The sequence below is a fragment of the Ptychodera flava genome (assembly GCF_041260155.1).
Source record: "Ptychodera flava strain L36383 chromosome 3 unlocalized genomic scaffold, AS_Pfla_20210202 Scaffold_26__1_contigs__length_13983176_pilon, whole genome shotgun sequence".
Lineage (NCBI taxonomy): Eukaryota > Metazoa > Hemichordata > Enteropneusta > Ptychoderidae > Ptychodera > Ptychodera flava.
In genome coordinates this window covers 2,696,057-2,714,982 of record NW_027248280.1, presented here as the reverse complement: position 1 = coordinate 2,714,982, position 18,926 = coordinate 2,696,057, and the positions used below count along the sequence as shown (strand labels likewise).

At 38.4% G+C, this 18,926-nt stretch overlaps 3 protein-coding genes across 3 annotated transcripts; all 3 read right to left on the bottom strand.

Annotated features, from left to right (window-relative positions):
* Positions 1-5,836: 5,836 nt before the first annotated feature.
* Positions 5,837-7,423, bottom strand: LOC139125732 (uncharacterized). Its single transcript, XM_070691831.1, has one exon. The coding sequence runs from the start codon at positions 7,421-7,423 to the stop codon at positions 5,837-5,839; it is 1,587 nt and encodes a 528-aa protein (XP_070547932.1).
* An 882-nt stretch (positions 7,424-8,305) lies between these two features.
* On the bottom strand, positions 8,306-10,598 carry LOC139125731 (uncharacterized). Its single transcript, XM_070691830.1, has 4 exons — positions 10,482-10,598; positions 9,608-10,236; positions 9,004-9,237; positions 8,306-8,765 (listed from the first exon to the last, which is right to left on the bottom strand). Exons 1-4 carry the CDS (start codon positions 10,596-10,598, stop codon positions 8,306-8,308), a joined length of 1,440 nt encoding a protein of 479 aa, XP_070547931.1.
* Positions 10,599-10,623: 25 nt separating this feature from the next.
* Positions 10,624-11,190, bottom strand: LOC139125729 (structural maintenance of chromosomes protein 4-like). The gene has a single exon (XM_070691828.1). The coding sequence runs from the start codon at positions 11,188-11,190 to the stop codon at positions 10,624-10,626; it is 567 nt and encodes a 188-aa protein (XP_070547929.1).
* Between the last annotated feature and the right edge of the window lie 7,736 nt (positions 11,191-18,926).

Below are 18,926 nucleotides of genomic sequence, written 5' to 3'. Positions count from 1 at the left end.
AAAATCATACAGTGGACCATGCTTGGGTTTACCAGACTCACGCCATAATTTAAATGCGTCACGGGCAATTTCATGAATCTCTTTTAGATGGTCATTCCAACCAACAACTGCACATCCTTTACTATTTTCTGTACTTGAGCTAATTCGAGTGCCAGCAAAATGTAAACTATTAATGATATTGTCATAAAAATCAGAAATACTGTCAGCATGATTCTTGTCTTTACAGTGAATATCTTTACAGCATAGTGAATCAGTAGGAATATTAATATCAGCAAGAAGTCTGTCTGAGACAGCAGTGTACAAGTCACGTTGTTTGATGCTGACCTTAGACCAGTTTAAATTCAACCCTGGTTTGCAATAGGGAATATCTGAGCTACTAGAGTCACACGATGGCAAGATAGCAACATTGCATGTAATACTAAGTGGAAAATGATCTGATAACATCATGTCGTACAAGATTTCCATAGACTTTATACATTGGTGACTGCTATAGGTAGATATACAATGATCTAACCATGACGTGGAGCCATGCATATCACTAACATATGTAAAGGAATTATCAGGCAAAAAGAGCTTGTCGGAAATACAGTAATTATAGTCATTACAGAAATTATGTAATGACGAACCAAATAAGGAATTGTGATCTGAATTAAAATCACCAATAACCATACTACAGTAGCAATCACTCGCTTGAACAATCGAGTGGATTTTTGCTAAGCAATCAGTAAATTCATCGTAGTTTTCTCTACTACAAGTTGGTAGATATACACAAAGAATTAACAGTTTACTCTTACTATGATCGATTTCAATTCCGATGATTCTACTTTCGTGAAAAGATCTAACTTTGACAGCGTGACCAATGGACTTACGCCATAGAATAGCAACACCCCCATATGGTCGACCAATCAAAAGTTTTTCACTAGTATCTATAGGTGACTCACCGTAAAAATCAAAATCTTTGTGAATGGTATATAAATAAGACATATTATCGCTGGTTAACCAATGCTCTTGTAACAAGCAAATATCATGAGATTCACACAGATCTCTAACAGTTTTTAGCGAGTTCTTGACTGATCGACAGTTATATGAAACAATACGAAGACCGTCCATTTAGGATTTGCGAGGTTGGTAAAACTTACGTATTAACACGCCTTCTGGCCAAACATCGGGAGACATCAATGACACAAAAGTAGCTGAGTCAACAGAGACGCAAAAAGAAGCGTATGAGTTGTATTTTGTCGGAAGTCTCTCACAATCAGCAACATCGACATGCATGGTATCTTTAATATATCTGATGAGATTTTCAGCATTAGTGTCCGGTCTCAGTCTACTCACGAATACACGTTTCTTTTGTGGTGTAGCTGGTATAAGGCCACTGTGTTTTCTCTTTCCAAGCATATACTTGCGACGGCTTGTTACCTGGGTCGTTGGTGGTGCTGGCTCTATTAAGTTTCTCCTTGTTGATAAAGAAGGTGCACTGGCAATTTTGCACGACGACTCTGAGTTGATAGTCTGACCGCTGACAACAACATCTGCATAACTTTGGTGTCTGCGCCTTCGATGCGAATATGTCACGGTTGTGAAACCATCATTATCACCATCTTCAGGCAATTCCTTAGCAGAGGCCATCTGATCCTGGCTGCTTTCAGTTGGCAATTTCAATTGTTGTTGCAATGCAGGGTTTTCGTGCTCATTAACACTACATTCGCATACAACCGAAGACATGCTATCACCAGGTGGTTGATCGCCGTCAGGAGCATCAACAATGGGCAATTTACTCTGAATGGACATGTCGGAATCATCCACGGAGAGATCAGATTTTGGTCTGCCTGATTCTGCCGTCGTACACTTTTCTGGACTTAAACCACACATTTTAGCTTTAAGTTCGCGTATATCGTTAGATGTAGTCAAATAAAGTCTTGACATACTGTCAATGCCCTGTTTGAGACTGTCAATGTCTAGCTTCACTTGATTCATCTGTGACAACAGTGTAGACACGTCAATATGATCAAAGTTAACGGGAGGTAATTTTGACAGGTCCTTTGCAACAAAGGTAATTTGACAGGTCCTTTGCAACAAAACATGGGATATTTTCTGGCTCAATCTCATGTAAGAGAGTCAATATGTCTTGTACGTTCGACTGGGATTTATTCAGCCCTGTCGACGTTTAAATCGATGCGAACTACAATCTCCACACATGTCATATAGTAACCGTTTGGCGGCTTCAATGTCACGATCATCAAATGCGTCTACACACAACTTTACGATGACTTCAAACGGCAGTATGTCCATTTGTTCACTGCGAAGCACAGTAGTTCGTTAATTATTATATACCGTCAGAATGAACCTTCTCATGCTGTGAGCTGGAACTTCTCAAAACCCGATGCCTGGTCATCCCACTTGATAACAACGGGTCGAAACACACGTCAGCACCGCCATTGTTTACTGAGACTTCGTCTTCCACCACTCAATCAGCATATATATATGTATATATTGGTACTCCAATTTCCATGTATTAATATATTTACTTGCATTGAATAAATTTACTGTTAGAATTTCATTTATTCAGTAAGCACGCACTTTCCTGTTTTCAGTTATGTGAAAACTCAATACATTACACTCTATGGGAACTGGCATTATCACCCTCTTGCGCCAGACATGCGCGTAAAGGAGAGTCCCAGAGTTTGATCTTTGACACGGCAACACACATGGACTTGATCTATGTCTTTACATAGCTAAGCACTCTCTCTGTAAATCTTTGTTTATAAGCTCATAACATGGCCATCCCTTAGCAAGTTGTCCATCAAAGTGTTATTTTGGATGTAGAGTTAACTTTACTAAGGGTTAGCGGACGGACCCGAAAGCTACAGACAATAGTTACATTATTTGTTTAGTGCAAAGATTTTTAAAATTACATCATAATGACATCACCACAACTTTTAAACTTTTAAAACTTTCTCAGCGTCTCGAACATGGGTACGATCGAACGATCATCCGAACACTTAGACTCTTGGAAAGGCAACAACAAACACTTGCCAGATTTCAAAACCCTCTCCACTTCACTCTCTACTGTAAACGCCGCAAAATCTATACGGTCAGCTTAATCATGAAAGCGACGGCGTTTAGAGAGGTTGTAAACAGGATACTTACTGAAGCTCAACTAAGAAGAAATAAGTAGTGAATCAGTTATATTAAATGTAAAAACCAGCTGAACGATAGATCTTCCCCAGATGACTCAACTTCTCAGTCAACCAACTTAACATACCAATGGTTTAATTTATTTCTGCTGTCTAAAGATCCATCTCATTTAAGATCAGGATGTGGTACTATCACGAACAGCGAAACCTCCCGAGAATCCATATTACCAAACAAAAACAGCTTGATCTGATATCTCTGAAGAAAGACAATCTATCACAATACTACAAGTTGACAATAAAGGCACTACCTTATTATGCCCAAATGTATTGCGAACTGAAGACCAGATCTCTGCTCTCCGATGAAAAATTTATAACCTTTAACTAAAGACCCTTCCCCAGTTGTACCAATAAACTAGTGACATAGAATACTCTTTGCCGATTTTTCGAGTTCTGTAATACTATTCAGTTGAACTTTCACATTGGTCACCAGCTTGTGCTCATTATTTTCGATTTTCTAAACCAACAGATAACAAACAAACAGTGTCTGCCAACGGTCGTATGTCTAATTTGATACATACTTCAACGGGGTCTCCTCAGGGCTGTGTCCCTTCTCCCTTTTTATTTCCTTTACAACGATGATTGTAGAAGTACGCATCAGGGTAATGAGTTTGCGGACGATAGTGCGTTACTTTCACGTTTAATTGAGTTCGAGTATCTTCATGGCCCCGCTCTCAATGAGTTTTTTGACAGGTGTGACCGACCAAATTTGAACTTGAACATCATGAAAACAAAAGGTATGGTCATTGATTTCAAAAGATTTGGACACAGGCGCGAAAAGACTATCATAAATAATAAAGAAGTAGAAATTGTTTGGGCCTTATGCTTATCTGAGCTATATTTTTATGATAAATTAAAATGGATTCCAATATTAATTCCATAGTCAAAAATGATCATTAGCGATTTTGCTTTCTTCGAAAACTGGATTATTTAGAATTGATAGAAATATGTTTTTCCTCTTCTACAAAACATTCATTGAAAGTGTGTTACTTTTTGCTCTATTTTTCGGATGCATAATTTGTCCGTTTAAACTATTCACTCATTAGATAAGATCGTTTCAAAATGCCCAAACATAATCAGTACTCCTGAGAGAATTTTGTTTTGTTTTTACAACCAAAAGGTGCTCAAAAAGCTCGCGTTATAATATCATGTAAAACCCATGTTTTATCTTCAGAATTTGTTTTCAAAGTTCATCCTAACAGACAGACGTACGTCTTGCGTCCTATGACGTTTCTACACTGTTTACTAGTGTTCCAATCTAAGAACAATTAGAATTACAGACGAGACACCTGAAAACGACCCTACACTACCCATGAGGACTACCCTAGCTCCAGAGCAGATCACTGAACTATTTTCAATCGGTCTAACCACCACAAACTTCACTTAAGAGGGATGTTTAACCAACAAACAGACGTAGCGACTAAGAGCCCCCTGTCAGCCCGGTCTTTGCCAATATATTCATAGAATTCTTTTAGAAACGGGTGGCGTGAATAACTCGTCAAAACGACGATAATTTTTTTCTACCAGCTTTAATGCCAACACGGACAGAGTATTTTATACAGACAAACTTAAGAAATACAGAGTAGCATAAAGCTATACAGAACGTAAATCTATCAACGGTTCTGTGCTTAATTTGCATATACGTTGTGCTTAATTTGCATATACGTTCATTGTACGTGTCAAGCATTCATACCAAGTTAAGGATCTCTGTTATTTAAATATATTCAAAGTGTATAATTCATTCATTTGCTAAAGGGTCTCTTTTCCATACTCCTCCTCCTCGATATGTTGAAGCATATCGAAATAAAGTCCATGAAGTTCAAAGCAGTTCTAATTTCAAAATTTCATGTACAGCATTTCTGATACAAATCATGTAATCTACATCATGAAAATTGAAAACAAAATGTTGATTTGAAAGCTCATCAGTTTATGTCCATTATAAAGTCAATCAATGTCTAGTTCCAAAGGACACAATTTCGAAATAGGTCGCGTAAGTGTATTAGATCCAACTTGGACTTTCACAACGCGTACATGTCCATCTCTTCCTGGTTGGACAGCAATCACTCTACCCATAGGCCAATTACCACGAGGGGTTCCAGGTGAGATTACCAGAGCTACATCTCAAATTTTGATATCCTTGTGTGGATGGATCCACTTCCTTCTGGAATTTAAGCCTGGTAACCATTCTTTCATCCAACGGTGCCAAAAGTGTCTTACCAATTCTTGGATTCGTCTCCATCTTTTCCTAGGATTAAAGTCAGTTGAATCCACAGACTCTGGTGCAAATTGTCCACCGATCTGCCCATGCAGGAAATGATTCGGTGTTAGGGGTGTGTTGTCTGCTGGATTTGCTGATTGATATGTCAATGGTCTAGAATTGATTAGCGCTTCAGCTCCTGTAAACGCAGTCATCAGTTCTTCATCTGTAACATCAGCTTTGCCCAAAATTGCATAGATAGCTCTTTTAGCAGCTTTTATCATGGTTTCATGTACACCACCAAAATGTGGTGCAAGTGGTGGATTAAAGTTCCACTTTATGCCTCGATTGGCAGTTGCTTTTCTGATCCGGTCTTGATCCAACAGTTTTACCAACTGTCTCAGCTCCTTATCAGCTCCTACAAAGTAACCACCATTATCGGACATCATTTCACATGGAAGACCTCTCCGGTTCGTCTCCGGTAGAAAGCATTAAGAAATGAGTCAGTGTCAAGTCCAAAGGCTATTTCCAAATGAACTGCCCTTGTTCCAAGACATGTAAACAAACATAGATATCGTTTCTCTCTGCGTTTTCCTCTTCCTTGAACAGTAATGAATGGTCCTGCAAAATCCGTTCCTGTATAGGCAAAAGCTCGTAGTGATTTCTTCAGTCTTATTTCTGGTAGAGGGGCCATTATTTGTTCTGCTGCTTTCGCCTTTCTTCGTTCACATTCATTGCATTTCTTCTCCCATTCTCGAATTTCTTCTCTGGCAGAAATTATCCAATATCGAGTGGATATTGCTGACAATGTCTGATTTGTGCCTGCTGCATGCTTTCCTTCTTCATGGTAAAACTTGACAATAAGCCTAGTTACCCAATGCTTCCGTGGCAAGATGATAGGGAAACGTGTATGATATGGTAGACAATCTGCATACTTCAATCGACCATCACATCTTATCAGACCATCGCTATCAAGCCTAGGCTGAAGTACAAGTAACTTACTGCTTTTGGGTAGTTTCTTGCCATTTGCCAGTGATGAATATTCTTGTGAAAAGGCTTGCATCTGCATCTTTCTTATTATTCTAATTTCTGCATTTTCCAGCTCTTCAGGCAACAGTTCTCCTGTGCTTCTTTGATTTGGCTGACAGTTTTCCAGAAACCGATAAACCCATGCAGTGATCCGTTTAAGTCTTTTCCAACAGGAGAAGTGTATTGGATCGAGTCGCCAATTAGCATCTTTCTCAGCTATGCTCATGTATGATTGACACTCTGGAGTGCAGTTATTCTGTAGATGTACTTTGCCTGTATGTTGGACACCTCTTCTCGTTTCTGTGGTCGATTTCTCTGATACTTTGGTGTTTTTAGGCCAATATACTTCTTCTTTGCACAGAAAGTCTGGACCATTCCACCACATTTTGTTGTCAACCAAGTTCGATGCCTGTACACCTCTTGTTGCAATGTCAGCTGGATTGTCTTTTGTCGGGACATGCCGCCACTGATCAGGACTTGTAGAATTCTGTATTTCACCAATACGATGTGCAACAAATGGCTTAAAATGTCGACTACGTCCTCTCACCCACCAAAGAACATCCATGCTGTCTGACCAAAAGGTTGACTGCTTAAGTTCGGTCTCTAAAGCTCTTGAAGAGGCTGTGGCCAGCCGCAAGCCCAAAATTGCTCCCATCAATTCCAGGCGAGGAATACTTGTAGCTTTTAAGGGTGCTACTCTTGTTTTTGCAGCTACAATTTGGCTGTGTACCGAACCATCATCGTAAGCATATCTTGCATAGGTCACTGCACAGTAAGCCTCTTGAGATGCATCTACAAATGTATGCAAAGTCAACAATTTGTCTTTCTCAGAAGGTAGTTGTAGGCATCTTGGGATTTTGATATTGGCGAGGTCATTAAGTTCAGAAAACCACTTGTAACCTTTTACCTCCAAATCTGTAGCAGGTGTATCATCCCAGTCCAATCCAGCGGCCCAAATCTTCTGGAGAAGGATTTTTGCTTGGATTGTGAAATGTGCCAGCATACCAATTGGGTCAAACAGCGTAGCAATCTTCTTCAGGAAGTTGCGTTTCGAGACTACAAAATTCTCCGGTAGATTAAGTCAAAATGTGAAGACATATTCTTTCGCCAACCACAATACACCAAATGTCTTCAATTTCGGTTTGCTTTCATTAAAGTCCATCTTGCAAGCCCTATCTTCTGTAGGTATCTGTGACAATACTATTGCCGAATTCGATAGCCACTATGAGCATGCATACCAGCTCTCTTCTATAATTCAGATAATTGTCTATAAAGTTCGATGCATTGTTCGTGATTCATCACAGAGTACATGCCGTCATCCATATATGTTGATTTCAACACAGTTTCTGCTGCCATAGGAAGCTCATCTTCATTGGCTTTTGCATGTGTTTGAGTGACAAACTGAGCGTGAAATGGTGAACAGTTTGCTCCGAATACCACACGCTTACTCTTGTTTGTAGCTCTCTCCAGAGAAATCTGAAGTATGGCCTGTCTTCCGGTGCTATCTGTATATTTAAATACATCTCAGAAATGTCTGAAACCAAGGCAACGGGATTTTTCCGAAAACGGAGAAGCACATCAAATAGGTCACGCTGCAATTTAGGACCTTGGTGTATAATATCATTCAGAGCTATGTCTTCGTACTTGGCTGAAGCATCGAACACAATGCGAGTTTTTGTTGTAGTTTTATCAGGGCGTACTACTGCGAAGTGCGGAGATACCATTTGCTTTGGTTCGCTTCAGCTTCTGGTATCTTGTGAACATATCATTTGTTCACATATTGTCTGATATTTTCAACGTACGCTTTGCCAATGTCCTCGTTCTTTAACAACTTCTTTTCTGTATTCCAAAGTCGTTGTTTGGCCATATCATAGTTGTTGGTAGTTCAGGGACGTCTTCCCTCCAAGGAGTAGCTACCTGGTATCTTCCATCTACAAACTGTGAGTGAATTTTGGACCTTGTGTAACGCTATTTGGTCATCTCTGCTCAGAACTGGAATTCCTGATATATCTGGAATATCGTCAATCTCCCAAAACTGCCTTAGGGTGTTGTTGATCTCTGCGAGTTCTGATGAGTGCTTCACAAAATACGTATGAGTGAAATTTGTCTGATGCTGCATCTTATCTACATTACTGCAAACAGTGTTGCCAATACATGTCCACCCAAGAGGAGTCAGTCTAGCTATTGGTTCACCAGGACGTCCTCTGATGTCTCTGTATGAATAGTGAAGATCGGCATAGTCCATACCAATGAGAATATCAATAATTGGTTTGGAACCAAGTTTTGGAAAGCTGATACCATCTAGATGTGACCATCTTCCAGCATACTTACTCCAGTCCACTACACTGCATGAAAACCCAATAATTCAGATAAATTCAAATTAATGCGTTGCCTGTATTATAGTATAATACACGTGAATTCACATGAATCCACGTGAATACAGGCTTGCTGAATACAAAAATGGATTCTTGACTGTATTCATCTGTATATGCACTCTTCAGCTAAAATACAGGCAATAATCCATGTTAATACAGTAGGTATTATAGGGTTTTTATGCAGTGCTACTTGCATGTTGCCCGTCACTTAGTGAAGGCTGTGACTTTCATGTCAACTCTACCATTTACACTTTCTAGTCCGACTTCCACTGGCATTGTCTCACAAGTTTCAATTTGTCCATTTAAGACATTCACATCCACTCGTTGTGGCTCACCTTTAATACTAAGTTCAGCAGCAATGTCAGCATTGACATAAGTCTTTGTACTAGCGTCATCCAAAAGTGCATTCACTGTAATCCGCGATTCCCATTCTTCAGGATAACTGGAACAGTACGAAGTGCAGTGAAACTGGCTTGATGGGTTGACTTTGACATCATTGTTGTATTAGGCAACTGACCTGATTTGCGTAGAAGTTCCTCCTCCATGGGGGATGTAGCTATTCATTACATGCAGCATTAGCCTTTTGTTGGACAGAAGTGTTCAGCATACCCTTGTTAGAAGTGCCACAGGGTGCAACATCTTCCCTATTTGGACTCATATGTCGACTTGGATTGGAACTTTTGTGCAAAAGTCTGTTATGGTTGTCTCTGCAGCCATTTATTCCACAGATTCTTGTTCGACGACACATTTTACCTTGGTGATCGTCTCCTAAGCAACGATAACATAGTTTAGCTCTTTTTGCAAAGTCCCACCTTTTGACAGCATCCATTTTCTTGAACTCCTCACACTTCCACACACCATGATGATTGTTGCAGAACTTGCACAATCTGGGTCCACCTCTAGGCTTATTATTGTAACCGAATGTACTTTCATTATGTCCAAAGAATGTTTTGTTAGTATTCCTTGTCTTTTTGTATTCGACAACACCTGCAGGTTTGTCACTTAGACCTTCAACAGTTTCAAAAGTAATTGTCTGAAATTCTGCTTCTTTGTTGATCCACTCTCTTAGTACCTCTACCGATTCTATCTTCTCTTTTTCAAATAACCAACGATGGTACTGCGATAACATTGTTTTTGTCATCTTCTTCTGCAGCTTGATATAGAGCGATCCCTGACCTAACTCATCATCTCGACCAGCTTCCTTCAAATTAATTACTGTTATGTCTAACAAATCAGCAAATTTCTCAACATCTTTCGGATGCCCTGGGCGTATTGCTTTAAAGTTCTCAAGTTCTTCAATGTGAAGAGCAATCTGACGACGCTTACCTCCGTATTTTCGATTCAACCTGTCTTTTGCAGCTTCATATGCTGTCGCGGAATGTCCGAGGTTTTCTATCGCTTTTAGTGCTTCCCCTGACAAGCACTGACGTAACTGTAGCAACTTGTATTCAGCAGTTGCAGGAGCTTGGTCAATACAAGCAGTAAAAGCAGCTTTCCAATTTTCATATGTCCGTTTATCACCAGAAAAGACAGGAATAGACACCCGTTGTAACTGTTTCCAAAGGTCATGACCAATAGAAGTGGAAGTTGTCTGAGTGGGGGATTGATCTTGTGATTTTTCTGTAGGTACAGTAGTGTCAACATTAGTGTCAGTTGGTGAATGCCTTTTTGCTCATTTGTACTCACCAGTTGAAGTTCAGTGTCTATTTGGCTTTCAAGTTGTTGATGTTTTAATTGTACCTGTTTTTCAGCATCTGTTACTCGTTCATGCTCCCTTTTCAATTCTTCTTCATACTCTTTCATGCGACGGATATATTCTGCTTCAAGTTTATTCTATTGTATGTAATTTCTTTTTCCTTTTCTCCACTTCCGCTCTAACATACTGAGCATATTCACGAGCTTCTGTCTCAGCTAGATGAAACCTGTTGATCTTTTCTGATAAGGTAGATTCCACGTCCTCTTTATCTTTCTTGTGTTTACTTTTTCTGTACACGCTACTTTCTACTGTCGAAGGTTCATCTTTTCTAGCGTCTAAATAGTCCTGAACTCTGTCCTGTGCATTTTCGAACTGTTTTTCAAGTATGTCCATTTCTTGACCGACTTTTTGTCCATTTTTGTTATCTTTTCTCTTGAAATATTCGTTTGACAGCAAAGTCATAACTTCCATAGCCTTTTCTTGTGCTGTATTAAGATTTTCTCGAAAACGTTTTACTTCTTGGCGACTAGGTAGTTCTTCTTCCAGCAACTGTAGCAACTGGTGTCTACTTCTGGTGAAAGTTGACTTCGCTTTTGCCTTCTGTTGCTTCAGAACTTCCAACCGCTGTATTTCTTCTTCTTGCGCCTCATTCACTTCTTCCTCTGCTTCGTGCTCTTCTGCTGTGTCAGCTGCTGCCATCTTCGTCCTGGTACTTCTGTAGACCTTCCAACTAATATCTTCGACGAATACTTCTACTTGTAGACCAAACGCAGGCTCTGCATCGACCAAATCTTCTCAGCAGTCTTCAACCATGCTCTGCTACCAAAATGGCGTGAATAACTCTTCAAAACGACGATAATTTCTTCTAACAGCTTTAATGCCAACACGGACAGAGTATTTTATACAGACAAACTTAAGAAATACAGAGTTCTGTGCTTAATTTGCATATACGTTGTGCTTAATTTGCATATACGTTCATTGTACGTTTCAAGCATTCATACCAAGTTAAGGATCTCTGTTATTTAAATATATTCAAAGTGTATAATTCATTCATTTGCTAAAGGGTCTCTTTTCCAACGGGCTCTAAGCACCTTACATCATTATCCTAGATTTAGGGGCTGATATGTAGATGACACCATGACAATCATCAAGTGACAGTATTGTCAAGAGTTCACTGAACATCTCAACAACAGGCATCCAGGCATTAAATTCATGATCGAGTTGGAGAAATACAATGTTATCCCCATGCTAGACACCCTTGTCACCAGGAAACCAAGTGAATCGTTAGAGTTCTCTGTGTATCGAAAACAACCCACATAAACATATGCCTATAATTCAACAGCCACAATCCCCAAGAACACAAGCTTGGTGTGATCGGGTCCCTGTCACATAGGGCTAATAACTTATTTGACTGAAGAACCAAAACGAATCGAATCGCTCCATATTAAACATAAGGTTAGTATATGTAATTATCGGTCTCAAATGAACTACCCCGAATCAACATCCTTGTGACATATAAACGACCGTTAAAACGTCTGAATTACCCCTGTTCTACGTCATCAACCGGGACCTATTTTCTGCATATTACTTTTTAACTACCGAAGCTCAAAGCGACGAGCTTGCGACACTTTATGTTCATTTAACTGAATACTCGTATTCAAGTCTTTTTTTCTGTAAACAATTTTAGGACAATAAAGGGATACTGTTTGTTAGAAGCCTTAATATGACGGTCTGAAAATTTGACAGGATTGGTAAATATCAAGATGCCGAACGTAAAATGAAATAATTAGAGGTAATAAACGGTGCTCTCGGGTATATGATTCCGGATATAAGATCTCTCGGATGAAAATTAACATATTTTGGTGAAATAATCCCCGAGCGAAGCAATAAGTGGATGCGTACTATATGATTTAGAGAAGCACGTAAACGTGAACGCAAAAAAAAGTGTGATATCATCCCTTCCGAACATGGCGTCGCTGGTAGTGAGGAATAGCAAGATATCCCTGATGCGCTAAATGGTATTTGAAGGTACATCGACCAGGAAAGGAATGCCAGATTCGCCTAATAAACTTCTCAGACGCCCGAACGGAATCCCCATCGGCCGCCTGGGCATTTTCTGTACGTTTTGACCTGTAACTCTGGTTTTGCCGTCCGACCCAAATACTCAGGGAAAGCCTTGAGCTGCATTACTGCAGCTAAATCTTGGACTACTCTCATTCGAGGCCATGTTTGCAAATATACCGGTGCAGTGTTGATATAAGGAGACTGCCTAGTTTGCTGCACAAGGTTGCCTAATTTAAAGCTTCCACACATGATCGTGTATTGCATAACCTCATGTTCGCATTCTTTATTGCATTGTGTCATGTCCGCATTCTGCATAATGTTCGCATGTTGTATCTCACGTCTTCATTGCAATGATCAAACGTAATTTCAAATCGAATATTCTTGTTGTAGTCGAATTCTCGCATTCTTCATGTGAGAATGTCAAGTCTTCATGTCGAAATAATCGTATTTTCCATCTCATCATGCCATGTCGTAGTTACGAGTGACACGTCGTATTAACAAACATTATAGCTGAATTATGACAGGCATTCAACGCCACACTCTGCAGCTAAAACATTGTCGTGAAGCAGTGATGCAAGACAGCGGTGATGACAGCGAAAGTCAGTTATTAAGCCGATCGGCCATCTAACCCAAACAATAATCGGCCCTTTTCAATTCAGGGCCATCACATCTTTCAAAAAGAGAACTACCGTTACTTTGCCCTATTTAATTACCTAAAGTATATTTGTGATGGAAAGCTTTATTGAACAACAACGATTATTAGTGATAAGGTGCCGAATAAATAACTCCACAATTCTGCATTGACTTGCAGACCCGGCAGGTGCGTTATTGACTCTGTATCAAAATTTTACTCCATGAGACTTACAGCGGTTTCCAAATTGGTTGCCTCCACAATCGATTGATATTTATGAATGAATGTAAACTGCATATCACCAGGGGTAACAGACCACAGGTGACACTGAGAGATGGCTGCACAAACGGACTCACAGAAACAAGAGGGATTCGTCACCTGTTTGTCTCCTAATGAGGGCGACCAAGCACACGTTGACGATGACAAATACCAGTTCTGACCATGAATCTATATATATATATATATATATATATATATATATATATATATATATATATATATGTGTGTGTGTGTGTGTGTGTGTGTGTGTGTGTGTGTGTGTGTGTGTATATATATATATATATACATATATATATATATATATATATATATATATATATATATATATATATATATAAATAAACAGATTACTTCAAGTACAAAGTAATGAAATCTATTACTTAAGTTTCATGCATCTTGCAATCCTCAGATAGAGTGAAAGGATTTCTAGCTCGACACTCTTACATATATGATTGGGACGAACCATTCTATTTGTAGGTAGTGTTAAAATTCGATAAATAATATTTGTTTTGGTGGCGACATTTTGAACCAACTCAGAGCGTTTGTTTAACAGTGTAGATTTGTCAGCATTGATAATGTGCAGCTTTTCTGATATACAAAGATTACATCGCTTGTTCATGTTAGAGTAGCTCAATGCTTTATCAATGATTGACCATGAAATGTCAAAGTCTTGTCCCTATTTCTTAAGTTCCATACATATTTTGATAACTCGGTGTCGTTTTTGTATCTCTCGTTGCGGAACGACTTCATGTGATTAGCGTTGCGCGTCTTGAAGGTGTTTTCAGTGAGGCCGATATAAACCCTCTCTCCGTTGTCCTCCGTTGATACGTTGGCCTTGTACACCACGCCTTTGACAGTTACCCTTCAGGGGGCATGCCGACTTAACCCTGCAATTGCAATCAGCTGGTTGGTCCTTACGCTGTTCTCCGGAGATTACCCTCTTATTGTGCGATTTGATTATACTTGCCATATTCCTCATTCAGCTATAACTCACTTTAATTGTGTTTCTGTTGAAGATCTTGTGAAGTTTAGACCCCTTTGGAAAATATTTATCGACAAGTTGGAGAAATTTCCTGCCGATATTTGCTTCCACGTTCTTGCTGAAAGGGGGGTTGAACCACGTGATATGACGCTTCCTGTTATTGCTTCTCCTCGCTGATTGGTTGGTCTTGTGAATTCAATTTGTTCGGTGTAGCTGCTTGCCTTTAGCGCTGTATTGTATCGCCCTTTATATTTATCAAAGATGCCCTTATCACTAGATATTGTTGAGATGCGTTTGCTTATTGCGTCAGGTATGTGATTAATAATGGTTGCCGGGTGATTAGACTGCTTATGGACATACATTGTTTGGTCGTTCGTTTACGATACGGGTAGAACTTGCCGTCGTTCAGATTAAATGTCACATCCAAGAAGTTTGTAATCTTCTGGTTTGTCTCGATCGTGATTTTCAGGCAATGTCATGAAATATCTTTGTGATTTCCTTTCTGATCTTATCCGCCTTGCTGGCCGTGATATTTTTGAGTACACCAAGCCCGTCATCCAGGTATAAGCCGATATGATTCTTATCATACTTTTTGGCGAGTGTGTTAAGTATATACAGACCCACCAGCTCGCATATTTCAGCACCATCGCTAAGCGCCAGGCCTTCATTACATTAAAAGACCACAAAGACAACTTCATGAACCATTCAACATGTAGACTTATTAACCCGACCAAAAGCGAGATGGGCAAAGTAAGTAAGCAATTACTTGACACAATCAACAATGATATTAGATTACGTATGTGTGTGAACCAATGGAGGAATTCATCAGCTGTCATTGACTGGTTCAAGGGAATACGAGGTAAATCAAAATGTAGATTCATTACATTTGACATTGTCAACTTCTATCCATCTATCTCAGAAGATCTCTTACGTAAATCACTTGATTTTGCGAGAGAATATACTTCAATTTCTGATGAAGTGGTTGATATCATTATGCACTCGAGAAAGACCCTCCTTTTTGACGACATAACACCCTGGATTAAAAGAGAGAGTAAGGATTTATTCGAAGTGGCGATGGGCAGCTTCGATGGTGCTGAAATATGCGAGCTGGTGGGTCTGTATATACTTAACACACTCGCCAAAAAGTATGATAAGAATCATATCGGCTTATACCGGGATGCTATTAAAGCTATTATGGTAATAACCGGGAGGGCACATTGTATACATTATATATATATATATATATATATATATATATATATATATATATATATATATATTAAGCTAGATAGATTTAAATGTATGATTTCGTCTAGTAGTACAATGTATACGCTCACCTGAGTTGGATACAACGACCAGATCCATTAGGTTCACCCGGCGCCCAAAGACTAGAGTTTGTCAAATCATCACCATCGCTTGTTAGCCATCTTTTCTCGTCCTTTTTCCTGTAACCGTCTATCCAGACGTTTGCATTAGTATATCCTTGACCAATGATTAGTGTGATTATCTGTGAATGTATTGATTCACCAAGATCTTTGACCAATACCTTGGCGTGTGAAATGCAGGAAGCAGTTGCTTCAGAGAATGTTCTACGATCTGGAAACAGCTCCATATCCTTAGCTTTAAGAACAATAGAAGAGAGAAAACATTCACAAAAGTATTTTTCCCGTTTCTGATTTTAGATTCTGCATGGTTAATCTTCTTGCTCCTGTCTACTGGCCCTTATCAATGCGAATAACAATTGTTACCTTCGTCAATTTAAGATTTTTTGGAGTTTTATGGCATGGAAATAGCGAACGATAGTGTTATAAATCATAGTTCTGACGTATTTATCTATTCCATTTTTTGTTTCAAAATCTCTAGCCAAAAAACTCTAATTTACCTAATTTTAACACCACCTAGGACCACCATGTAGTCATCCGTGGCAAATTTTAAAAAGATGATAAGAAACAGTTAGTTACGACGGTCTTTTACCTTTTACTGAAAGTAATTTGTCATATTATTCTTATGCTCTGCTTTAGAGGGCATATATACTAAACGTTTACTGGACAAAATGCTTGATATACAACAATATATACACATAAACTGATTCTGTGTATGTGTCAACTACGTTAAGTATACGCGTACGTATACTCATAAAAAGCAAAACAGCAGTGTACGCTTGGTGTACGAAGATCCGCATTACCTATACTCATGATGTGCATTGTTATACGCTACACATATCAACGTATTGAAATGTTCCTTAAAAATAAAAGTTATGTATGCAATTACTTTTGTGTTCCATACGCGTCAACAAAACTTAAATATACTTAACGTATGTAAAGCATTTTGTCCAGTGTTTGTTGCCGGCAACAAAAATCAAAATTATCGACATTCAACACTACCTGATACCTTAGAATGATTTTATGTCCCATCCATGAAAATGAGAGTAGAGACCATAGCTATGCATATCCTAGGATTGCATGATGCACGAAACGTAAGTAATGGATATTATTGGTAATTACTGGAAGCAAACATATAGGGTTGATCGTTTACCTACTTTTGATTTTTTACAGTCAACAAACTCCCCATCCCGACACAATATGTTTTCTGCTGGCGAGTGTGCAAAACCATCCTTTGAATGTAGATAATGTCCTTATTTCTCCTTCCTTCAAAGGACTAGACATTCTCATCAAATGCTGTTGCAGTTTTGTTTTCTGATACAAACGACATTTCTTTAAATGCTTAAAAAAATCTAAATGCCTACTACTTATAAACAACATGGTTCTAAATCTCCCAATTTCCTACAGTTTATCTTAGCAATACTGTTCTGAAATTTGTCGACAAACATTTATTTGGGGATAATTCTGAATAACTCAGGTGATGATAAGGAGGACATCGAGCGGCAACTTGACATGAGATCATTGCATTCTAAAGGAATGCACTGACTCGTAAACTTGATACAAGTGTTACAGGAGTGAAACATACTTATACAAATTTATTGATCGTCAATCTATCGCTAACACTTATTGAGTTCATACACTAAGCAGTGTATGGATGATGTGCGTGTAGCTTATATTAAATCTTCTAGAATCATGTTAAATATCCAAAACCGACTTAGTATCAGTGATAGGTTTTCTTGAAATCGCATCACGACATTAATGCAAAACACAATCGCATCACGCAGTGAATATTCCTTTGTTAAATCCAAACTAATATCAACACGGTACTTATTTGTTTCAAAAGTCAAAATCAAAATGACAATAGAAACACTTTCAAAATGACAATGAAAACAGATGAAAATTGTAATTGACATCAAATTAAACCAGATATGAACTTAATGTGTTTTACAACGGGTTAATTAATAGTAGTCGGTTTTGCAGAATGTTGGCTATTTAGTAAACAGACTAGAAAGACCTACTAATGTGAACCCTGAATCGAAGGAATGACTTTGAGTTTGACAAAATTACAAACTTAATTATCAAGCATTGAAATATACTGCTGATTACTCGACATGTATTGGCATTTATCAGACACTACTGGACGCATGAAATAATACAGTATGACATGAATTACTCCATACTTTTTGACTTTTATGAAGTTGTGTAAAACAATTGTACCTTTGACTTGTCTCATATTAAAGTTACAAACAACGAGCAAGGAGATGTTATGCAACATTTGCAGACCTCAGGATAATCACTGACCAAAACACAAGAACAAAGACAGACATTGTATATTCTGACAGCAGTTTAATTGAGCACACGACGCGGAGTGGAAAACAGACTTCTGATAAGACTAGACGTGTATACGGTCTACTGCCAGAGTAACTATCTCTGACAGACATCGCTATGACATTAGCCCATGTGTAAAAACGTGAGCTAAAAAAGTAATCGAAAATAAAAAATAAAAGTTAAACAAAAACAGTAACTGTATGAATTGTTCAAATATAAATCAAATAGAAATCAAAATCTAAAATAAAATAAAATAGAATGTAAATATGAAAACAGAAATCAATACAGAAATAACCAGATGCGAACTAAATGTCCTCATGTGTTTTACAACAGATTCATTAATAATAGTACGCTCCATAGAACAAGCAGATATCTGTTATATCATTATATGTAGCAGGTTTCATCAAATTTCATCATCAGTTCACTCAGAGCTAAATCGCTAATTACAGAACTTCATTTAATATGCAAATGAGCTGTTTATAAACTTGACACTACTTAATACTTAATGGAACAAATTAAATATTTATCAGATCAATATCTGTAGCAGGTTTCACCAAATTTGGTGCTGTAATTTTAGAGTTACAAACCAAGTTACAACGTTCCTTAAATATGTTAATGAGCCCCTAATTAAGTCCAGACTACTAAATGCTTTACAACACAGTCAGATATCTGTCGGATAAGTATCTGAAGCAGATTTATCCAATTGGGGCATTTATTTCGGAGTTATATGACTAGTTACAAAACTTCATGAAATATGCAAATGAGCTAT